The sequence below is a fragment of the Chenopodium album genome, chromosome 5 (genome assembly GCF_948465745.1).
Source record: "Chenopodium album chromosome 5, dcCheAlbu1.1, whole genome shotgun sequence".
In the NCBI taxonomy this organism is placed as follows: Eukaryota; Viridiplantae; Streptophyta; class Magnoliopsida; order Caryophyllales; family Amaranthaceae; genus Chenopodium; species Chenopodium album.
In genome coordinates, this window is record NC_137838.1 from 54,873,974 (window position 1) to 54,885,341 (window position 11,368).

At 38.1% G+C, this 11,368-nt stretch overlaps 1 protein-coding gene across 1 annotated transcript; it reads right to left on the bottom strand.

Moving 5' to 3' along the window:
* Positions 1 to 896: 896 nt before the first annotated feature.
* LOC145632910 (protein ACCELERATED CELL DEATH 6-like) lies at positions 897 to 3,443 on the bottom strand. Its single transcript, XM_081685234.1, has 3 exons — positions 2,762 to 3,443; positions 1,568 to 2,091; positions 897 to 1,454 (listed from the first exon to the last, which is right to left on the bottom strand). Exons 1-3 carry the CDS (start codon positions 3,441 to 3,443, stop codon positions 897 to 899), a joined length of 1,764 nt encoding a protein of 587 aa, XP_081541360.1.
* Positions 3,444 to 11,368: the final 7,925 nt, after the last annotated feature.

The window sequence follows — 11,368 nt, forward strand, 5'->3', positions numbered from 1 at the left end:
GATTGGTATGTGTTGATGGGTAGATTTGTACTTGTTAATGTTATGGGTAGATGAGTTTTTAGAATGAAAGATTTTGATGAGATAGGGATGTACTCTTGTGTTGAGACATGGGAACTAAAAGAGTGACTTGGCATCCTGTAGTTTTCTTATTTTTAATTCGTGAAGCGCCTTGTGATTAGAACTTCGTATTTTTTCTAGGTTTTTTTATGATTTCTAAGATAACTGTTAGCTCCTTGTGATTCATATCTTTCCTAGTTTCTATAATTTCCAAGATAACTGCTAGTTTGATAAGGAAAAGAGGGTATTCATAGATATATAATATCTTTTCTGAAGCCGGTTATTTATTTCTATCTTAATTTTATTTCCTTGTTTTGCCCCCTTATTTGGTCCATCGACGTTTCACATTTGTAGAGCTGAGGATGTAGTTAGATGACTGGAAGAATTAGTCGGGGTTGTGTGGCAACCGCTCAGAAGTGTATGTGTAAGCTATGTTACTCGGACTCTTTCATTTACCTCACGTGTCGGACACCGACACTTGGACACTTCATTTTTAACTAAAAACAAAACTTTTTTCAAGAAAAAGGGTGAGTCTGATACTTGGACACCCGTGTCTAATTTGACACTTCATCCGAGTCCAAGTAACATAGACTGGAAGAATTAGTTGGGTTTCCGGTGTACGAACCAGAATCATGGGTTTCTGGTATGAAATATTGATTGAGGAACTGATTATTTTATTGGTAAATACCAAAAAGAAGAGCATATATATCTCACGTCTTTCATGGTGTGCAAAATTGCAAACTGTCTGGACAGATGCATAGTGGTATGTTTATTTTAATAGGAATCAGATCAGATGTAAGGTCCTAGAACAAATGCTACAGTATTTAGCTCTTCCTATTTTAATAAATCCGAAGCCTGGAAAAAAATCTTGCTAGGCGAAATACAACGGATTTTGAAATAGTTAGTAAAACTGCACATGGAGGTAAACACACTAGTATAATGGCCAGCCATAGTGACCGAGCTGATGTCAGAGCATATGCACTGCTCACAAAAGCTATTAAGGTTGCATAGAAAGATAGTTGTAGGATATGGATGCTGAAAGGCAGAAGAAATCTTGGCTGATCATCTCGCTGAGCAAGCATCATTGCCCAGAGAGTACTGAATAGCACAAATGTATAGCCACACATAGCAGTTGTATTTGACAGCATGAACACCTTGAAAACTGTATCCCGTGTCAGAACAGCGTATCCACGTTGATCAAACCCACCTGGGATTGAGAATCCTGCTGCAAAGGTGATAGCTGCTAAAATTACAGCTATGATTCCAAGTGTGCTGAACTTTTTCTGCATTCTTTCGTTAGCATTTTCTGGACCAAGTGTTGTTTGGTTGATCACTTGAGGTTGACTAGGTGTTTGTTTGTCATCTAAATGCATTACTAGCTGGTAGCCTATTTCTGCCTGCAGTTGAATGTAAAAAAATATATCATTATTGTTGCATTACCTTATTAGTCCTTCAATTTGTTATGAGATGCCTGGTACAGGTTACAGAAATTTTAGATATAGTTGCTTACCATGTTTTCAGAAAGTTCTTGTAGTTTGATTAAATCCCATGGAGTGTAACCTTCTTTATTCCTCAGATTCATTCCTGTCTTATCAGTATCTAGTATCACCTTGGCCATAATGTGGTCAGAGTTCCTTGCTGCTAGATGTAAAGGAGTATTTCCTTCTATATCTGGTATATTAATGAGCCTCTTCAGTGCTGGAATACTTAGCATTTCTGTACCTTCTTGATAACTTCCCAATTTCATAAGGTGCAGCGCAGTTTTGCCATTAGGGTCACAAATTGTAATTGATTGTGGACAATGGAGAAGAATTGCACGAACAGCTTTTAACTGGCCAAGGCTGGCTGCAATAAGTAAAGGACTAAGACCTTTCTCGTCACGTAGGTATGCACATGATTTTTCTGTCTTAAGTATTGCCTCCACATGTCCCTCTTTATCTGCTACTGCTGCATAGTACAAAGCACTTTGCCTGCGCCGATCTGCTTTCTTTGCTAGTTCTGGGTGTTTTTCTAGAAATAGTCTAACAACATCCTCTGCATCAAAATATGGTTGATATACTTAGTTGCATGCAGAAGCTATTTATGAAAGCATATATCATTGTTTCATTAAAATGATTACTATGTATGCTCTCAACTTTCACATAATTAGGGTGATAGGGTGACTAATTTGTATAGTATACTAGCATTGTGATCCCACACCCTAATTGGTCCTTTTTTCCTTTTTAATTTCTTATAGTATAGTTTATCAATGGTTCAATTCTCCAATGCATGTGTATCCGATGTTTTTTCTTTTATATACCTCATACTTTCCTGTTTTCAAATTAATGTTCTCTTAAGGTTGAGCAGACATCTTAAGAAAAGATAAGAAGGTACTATAATCTTTTTGGCAGATAGTGGAAAATCAAAATTTGATTGAGAGCAAGCGAGCTTGTTTATGGTGAATATATGTATTAAAAACACACACACATTATTCGTGCCTGCCATAAAGATAGTTGAATACTTGAATAACATATTCCATATTTAATTTTGTTGCATATATAACCTTAAGGAAGATGCAGTAGAGGCAATAATAGTTCTTGGTTTGAAGGTAATTAATAGAAAAATTATTGGTTAAGTTCCAATGGTGGGTAAAGGAACTGTAATCTAGGAGTTAGATAAAACTGGTGCAGAATAGTTGCCGGAAGTGTGAATATGTAAGTCATACCTGTGCAGTTGTGTATTGCTGCATGTAGTGGAGTCAACCCAGCTGGCGCACTTAAGCTGTAGGAAACATCTGAGGTTAGGATCTTCTCAAGAACTTGCTCATGACCATAGGCTGCAGAAAGATATGGGATTCCTTCAGCTGCATTGTTAACATAATTAGCCAGTCTCGGTTCCACATCGAGCAGGTACATTGCTACCTCCTCATATCCATTCCTGAGAGCCTCGTGTAGTGGTGTGTTTCCACTTGAGTCTTGAGCTACCCATGGATCAGGACTGGTACCTTCTTCAACCACCATGTGTGACAGCAAGGTGGATTTAACCTTCTTATCTTTGACATTCTGCAAGTGAGACTTGTAAGAATTTACTAGCGCCTGCACTACTTCAAGGTGACCTAATCTCGCAGCATTATGTAATGAATTTTCCCCATAGGAGTTGCTGCGGCAGATTAGAAGAACTGCTGCTGGAATTTTCAGCAGAGCCTTCACTATGAAGCCATAGTGGCCTCGGCTTGCTGCCAAGTGAAAAATGTTTTCCCCGTCTGACGTTTGAGTGAGGAAGTAGCTCTCATCTGGAGCTGCTTCTCCGTTTTCTTCCCCATTGGATTGTAAATGAATATCATTGAGATAGCCTTCATTTCCTTCTCTGGCAGCTGTTTCGAGATAAACATCCATGGGTGTCGTCATCTCTAGTTTTCAGGTACGGTGGCTCTGCACTGCCCTTACTTCCACTGCTGAGTAAGGTGGTGATATTTTTCTTCACCTCAAAGTTGTAATGCTTTTAAAGCACATAGTCTTTGTCCACGTTTTGCTCACTAAGTGCAGGTATAGTTCAATAATTCTGGGGGAATAGAATAAAAGTATATCGTATTGTTAAAACAATCTTCATTTGATTGAGGTTAGTTACATACTACATAATGGAACATACATGCAAATTTAATAATAATTTTACATGATAATCGATGTAGTTGGATTAGATGGTTGTTACTCGACCAAATTAGATGGTTGAAGTTGATCACGGCACGACCAAATTAAATATACCAACTTTGCTTTTGTTGATGTTATTCAACGATTTAAAACAAATAGGCAAAGCAATCATAAGAATTATGAAATTGAGTAATGATAATTCATTTAATAATATTATTATATCCAATACAAAGATGATGCAAGTGCTAGTCAGTTGGAGGATAAATTAGTCACTACTGTTCCATTGATTTTGGCTAAGATTGAGCTAATGGAGAGTGCTGAGCTGGAGGATGAGCTGGAAGGAGGTGTAACAGTTAGAGTTGTTATTTTCATTTACAAGTTCATTGCATGTAATGAAGGTTATTTAAGCCAATTAGTGGTTGTAATCTCTTTTTATGCCGAATTAATACTACTCCTCCCTTCCTTTTCTATCTCTCTCTACAATTCTCTCTATTCTGTTATCACATTTTCTACATTGATTACTCCTCTCGAAGTTTCCCTTCTCTATTGGATTACTTCTGAGGTAATCAAGCTGCTACTCATCCAGTAATGGATTAGAGCAGAGGTTACTAGATTTCCCCTGTAATTTATGAGTTACTCGAGTCTTGTTGCATCATTTGGTATCAGAGCCTCCCAGGTTCTTGGACCCAATATGCCTCCAAAGAAGAACACTTAGGTGAATCATGAAGATGATGACCCTGTCACATCTGCAGAGCTGCAGAAACTGGAGGTAACCCTGAAAAATTCATAGATGAACTGAATAAACATCTCACTGAAAACAATAATAATCATAGCTTGAATATCAGTCAAAATACGAAATCCATATCTGAATTGCATGATCTTATGGTTGGATATCTGTACAAGTTACTAAATTAGTGTCTGATGTCAGTACACATGAGAAATCCATGCTAAATCTCTTGACAATTCTCTGGGAAAACCAAGACAGTTAGACAATATGGTAGTAATGACACTAATTTAAGCTATCAATATTCGACTAGGCTCACTAAAATTGAGTTCCCTAAATTTAATGGTGAGGATCTAAAATCGTGGTTGTAAGTGCAATCAGTTCTTTGAACTGGATAACATTGTTGATGCTAAAAAAATCAAGTTAGCAACAATACACTTAGAGCAAGTTTAGACATATGCTTAAGACTTTTCCCATTTTTCTTCAAAAATCTCAAGCAAGTCTCAAGTTGAGTCTTGAAACTCCAAGACTCAACTTAAGACTTGAGATTGAGATCCACTTCACCCACCTCACTTTTTTTTTTTTTTTTTTTTTTTTTTTTTTTTTTTTACATTTTTCTACATATAATATGTCAAATATTTAAGTTTTAGGGCTAAAGTGATAAATTTGTATAAGTCTTAGTGAGTTTTAACAAGAATTTGATGACATCATTTTCAATGGGGACCACAAAAAATGATGTCACATTCAAGTCTTAAGACTTGGGGCTAAACTTGCTCTTAGAAGGGAAGGTATTGCTTTGGCATCAAAATTATGCCAAAGATAAACCACCCCCTAACAGGAGTAGTATGTCAAGGACATTACTAGCAGGTTTGGTGAGATATATGATGATCCAATGTTTGATATGAAGGCACTCAAGCAGATTGTACTATTCATGAATACCCTAGAGAGAAACAACCCCAAACACATAAACCTCCCAATACTTATAACCCTGCTAGGAGAACTCTTACCCTAGCTGAGAGGAATGAGAATAGAGCTAAGGGTCTGTGTTTTTGGTGTGATAAGAAGTTTGAGCTGGGACATATATGCAAGGGTAGGAAACCCAGATTATATCACCTTGAAATGGAGGATACAGAAGAAGAGGAGGGTGATGTAGAGACTGCAGAATCAGAAGAAAATGATGTTGTCTGGGCTCAAATCTCCTTGCAAGCATTGGATGGTTATTGTAGCTTCAACACCATGAGAATGATGGGCCATCATGATAAGAAACCCTTGCACATTTTACTGGATTTTGGTAGCACACATAACTTTATAGACACTTCTACATCTTTGAAACTGGACTGTAAAGTAGAAAAGGTGTCACCCATGTGGGTTAAGGTGGCAGATGGAGGTCAACTGAGGTATGATACTATTATTAAAGGGTTTGATTGGAGAATGCAGGGTTACACTCTCTAGGCTGATATGCTATTTCTCCCTTTAAGTGGAAGTGATACGGTCTTGGGAATTTAGTGGTTTTCAACCTTAGGTCCAATTCTGTTGGACTTTAAGAACTTGACCATGGAATTTAAGCATGCAAGAGATCAGGAAGGTGAAGCTGAGAGGTACTGCTAAAAAGAAAATAAAGAACATATTGCCAGGACATTTCAGTAGATTATTTCAGAATGGGGGAGAGCTATCTATGCTGTATAAAATTCACCCTACTACAGAGTGGGGCCCTAAATTGGACTTAAATATGCCGGAGGAGCAGGGAATACATGCAGAAGACTTAGAGAGATTATTAGCTGAGTACTCTAATGTTTTTAAAGCTCCAGCAAGGTTGCCACCTGTTAGAGAACCCTTTGATCATAAGATTCCTTTAACAGCTGGAACAACTGCCATTAATATCAGGCCATACAGGTATCCTACTACTCAGAAAACTGTGATAGAGGAATTGGTGCAGGAACTGGCTGATCAAGGAGTGATTAGGGATAACAACAGTCCCTTTGCTGCTCATGTAGTCTTGGTGAAAAAGAAGGATGGTGGTGGAGGATGTGTGTGGACTATAGGGCTTTGAATAAAGCCACTATTAAGGATAAATTTCCTATGCCTGTCATTGAAGAATTGCTGGATGAGATGCAGGGCTCTTCCTTCTTTTCAAAGATAGATCTGAAATCTGGCTATCATCAGGTTAGAATGCATCCTGAAGATACACACAAAACTGCTTTCAAGACACATTTTGGGCATTTTGAGTATTTAGTGATGCCTTTTGGGCTCACAAATGCTCTTTCCACTTTTCAAGCATTGATGAATCATGTATTCAAGAAGCATTTGAGAATCTTCATCCCGGTATTCTTTGATGATATTCTGGTGTATAGCTCTTCTTGGGAGGAACACTTGCAACATCTCTAGGAAGTCTTATCAATCATGAGCTCTCACTCCCTAAGGGCCAACCTCAAGAAATGTACTTTTAGTGCACACAGAGTGAACTACTAAGGTCATGTTATTACTTCTAAGGGAGTATCAACTGAGCCTGAGAAAATACAAGCTATCCTAGATTGGCCTCAACCTCAGAACCTTAAACAACTCAGAGGATTCTTAGGTTTGACGGGCTATTACAGGATATTTGTTAAGGATTATGGAAAAATTTGCAGACCCTTAACAAATTTGTTAAAGAAAGACTCATTCACTTGGAGTAAGGAAGCTGAGGCTGCATTTAACTTACTGAAAGCTGCTTTGACTCAGGCCGTCCCAAAGTATACGGAGGCCCTGTGTGATTAAAAATAAATGGGCCCCATCTAATTTATAATTGTGTCACCCAAAAAAAAATAAAAATAAAGAGTGAAGCTCACAACAGTCATCAAACCTTGAACCACTTGTAAATATTCTCCAGCATCAGACCATTAAGCTACCTACGGAGATTCTTAATAATAATGCTAGCTTATTTGTTATATTATTAAATTGATATGAGGCCCTATTAACTTTTGCGCCCTGTGCAGTTGCTCACCCTACACACCCTAAGGGTCGGGCCTGCTTTGACTTCTCCACCAGTGCTTGCTTTGCCTGACTTCCAAGTCCCATTCACCATAGAGACTGATGCTTCAAGAATAGGATTGGGAGCTGTCTTAATGCATAAAGGACACCCCATCGCTTTCATCAGCAAGGCTCTATCTGAAAGGACTTTGCATCTATCAGCCTATGAAAGAGAGCTGTTAGCTATTGTGTATGCAGTCAAGAAGTGGCAACACTACCTTATGCTCTTACCCTTTGTGATAAAATCAGACCAACAGAGTTTGAAACATCTACTTGATCACAAAATTGTCACTCCTTTCCAGCAAAAGTGGTTGTCCAAATTGGCTGGTATGGACTATGTTATTGAATATAAGAAAGGGAGTGAAAACAAGGTGGCTGATTGATGAGTGACATTTATGTCACTCTTAGGGAGTAGTTTTAGAGTCATTTTCGTGTTTATTTTATCTTATTTTCCCTTTCTTTCTCTTGTTTTCTCTTAATAACATTTCTAGCTTATTTTGGTAATTTTGGTGTGTTTTAGTTTATTTTCTTTATTTTATTAGTTTTAGTCTATTTTCCTTTTTTATTTTTATCTTATTTTGCTTGCGTAGTTTTAATTATTTTTAGTTTTAGTTTTGTGTCTCTTATTTTCTATTTCATTTTATTTATTTCCATTTTATTTATTTTTATTTTTATTTTATTTATCCCAATTTCTCCTCGGTTTTGTGTGTAGGGGTTCGGGTTTTACGTCAAATGAGTTCGGGTTCCAAGTTGAGTCAAACACAAACCTCAACCTGCTGCCCCTTATCCTTCACCACACTCCTCCTCTCTTTTCCCCTTATCCTCCACCACACCAAAACACCATTTCCACCCTCACCTCACAGCAGCTCCCTCGACCAGCCACGTACTTCACCCCGCAGCACCAGCCACCACCAAACCACCTGACCACACCACAACCAACACACACAAGCCGTAGCAGCACCAACACAAACAAACCGCAACCCAGCCTGCAACTCCGCAAACACCAACAACCCACTGCAACAGCCACCGGTTGCCAATTCCCAACCAATCCAACTTCCAACCACCAGCCTTCATCCACCTTCGCGCAACCCCTGCTCACCCTCACCTTCAACCACCAATTTACAGCCTGCAAAACCAACCCAATTACCACCAGCCGCGCCACCGTTCTCAACCACCAACAACACCAACAACAACACAATCACCCCGCATCACCAATTCGCACAGCAACAGCCCCAAATCAGAGCAAATTCGATTTCAATCGGGTTCGGGCAAACCGTTGGTGGTTCGGTCGAAGTTCGAGACAGAGACTTTGTGGGTTTCGTTAATCGAAGAGGAGTGGTCGAACATACCCATGGTTCGACCGAACCAACCCCGTAGTTCGGCCGCACCAACCCACGGTTCGATCGAACCATTTCACGAGCTATGCACATGGCTTTTAATGAGGATCGAGCGGCCTCGATTTGATGATGATGGTTGATGAACAGTGGTGATAAGATGAGCTTCAATGGAGATAGAGCAGCCAATGTGAAGGAGAAGAAGAAGGAAATCGTGGTGCTGATGGTTTTGGGTGGGAATTGATTTTGTTTTTTTTTTTATTTTTTTTCTTTTCCTTTTTCTTTTATTTTTATTTCCTTTCCTTTTCCTTTTCTTATTTCTTTTCTCTTTTGTTTTATTTTCATTTATTTTTATTTATTTTTATTTCCTTTTCTTTCTTTATTTTATTTTTCCTTCTTTTATTTTTCTTACTTTGGCTAGCTTAGTATAAATACCCAATTTTTGGGGTAATTAGACATGGAATAACTATCTATTCCTCTCTCTAGTTAGTTTTAGTTTTAGGTTAGGTTAGGATTAGTCTTCTTTGGTAGAGAGAGAAAGTGAGGTTTTCTTCATTAATGAACTTGGATTTTGAAGAAGGAGCTTGTTCAATCCTTTGTAGACCTTCATCTTCAATTAATGAGCAATTTCTTACTCTCTCTCCTCTATTTTTATTTGTTTATTTTGATTATTATTTTAGTTGTTGGTATTGCTTGTTGATCATGTTGATTCTTGATTATTTGTTGATTAATCTTGTTATTATCATGATTAGTGAGTAATTTCCCCATTAAGGGGATGGTTGTGGTGTAGTTGGACCTTGAGCATGTTCTAGGGTTTAGAATTGATTTATTTGTGATTAAAGTCTTTATATGCTTGATATTCTTTAATCTTCTTGCAAGTGCACATTGTTGGTTGATTAAAGGTGAATCTTTGCTAACAAGAAACGGAAGTTGACTTAGTTAAGGTTCATTACTATCGATTGTTATTTAATAGTACCTCCTAGTATATGGTTCTAATGTGGAAACATAGAGGCTATGTTAGGAGAAGCCAATTGACCCCGGAAGGCGGCTAGATTAGATTCTTAATTTCGATATTCGAGCATGTTTAGTTCATAATTAATTCAATTTCTATGCCTTTGTTTATGTTCAAGTGAATGCTATACCTAAACCATTTCCCTTAATGTTTTATTTCTTGTTTTAGCATTTTTAGACTTTAGTTTATTTATCCCCTATTCCGGACTAGCTTAATTGTTGATAACATTTGGTGGTGTTTACCGTTCTCTGTGGTTCGACCCCTATGCTTGCCTTTTACTCGTATTAGGTTTGTTTAGGTTGTATAAATTGTATTTGATCTAGGGATAGACAATTGACGACGCGTTTATTCCCTTGTCACTGATGCACTTTCCAGAATATCTCACTCCCAGTTAATGGTCATAATGTCTTCAACAATAAATTCATGACTCTTGGAAGAGATTCAAGAAGCTTGGCAGTTTGATCCCAATTTACAAAAGATCATTGCAGATTTAACTACTGAACCAGACTCACATAAGCATTAGAAATGGAAGACTGAGCAGTTGACCAGAAAAGGGAAATTGGTGGTGGGTTTTTCCCCTGAGCTTAAGCAATTCACCAGTGGGAGGACACTCTGGATTTGACGCCACTTTAAGAAGAGCAAAGAGTTTGTTCTACTGGTCTGGCTTGAAGAAGCATGTGACAGATTACATCAAGTAGTGTGAAGTCTGTCAAAGATGCAAGTATGACCCCAGTGCCTACCCTGGTCTATTACAACCATTACCTATACCAGAAAAGGTTTGGGAAGAGGTGACCATGCACTTCATGGAAGGACTACCTAAATCACTTGGTAAGGAAGTGATTCTGGTGGTAATTGATAGGATGACCAAGTATGCTCAATTTATTGCCCTATCTCATCCCTATTCTGCATTAAAAGTGGCTCAAACTTACTTAGACAATGTCTATAACCTGCAGGGATTTCCAAAATCCATCATTTCTAACAGGGATCCTGTATTCATCAGTTCTTTCTGGAAGTGTAGACACCTAAAAATGTCTCCCTAAAACCGAACCCGATGATGAACAACCTTTCACCGCCACTATTGGTCGGGTTCAGTATTTAATCCCGAGAGTGCTTAAAAAATCGTATTTGATTAAATTCGTATTTTTGAATAGTCCATGGATTAGTCTTGATGTTTGGTAAAAGCATAGTTTTAATGCCAGCCCAAAACTTATTATTTAATTTTAGCCCAAACCTTTTTTTATTTTTTTATTATTTTTTTTTGGCCCAAACCTTTTATTTATTTTATTTTGGCCCAAATAATAATAAATTAGAAAAAGGTCCGAAATTATCAATCGGCACTTAAAATGTTGAACGAAATTAGGGTTAAAAATGTATTTAGACGGAAAAGCGGGCTGAAAATTCCCGCGCCATGGCAGGTATCCACCGTGTTACGGGAATCATTCCCGTTTGACGGTGGGATTTCCCGTGACACGGGAAACCTGCTGTGACACAGGAATTTCCGTGTCCTTTCCGCGTAAACCCTTAACGCGTTTTCTTCCCTGTTTACTAAAAATTTCCCGCGTCACTTAAAAATTGCACCGTGTCACGGGAATGTTTCCCGTATGAAGGT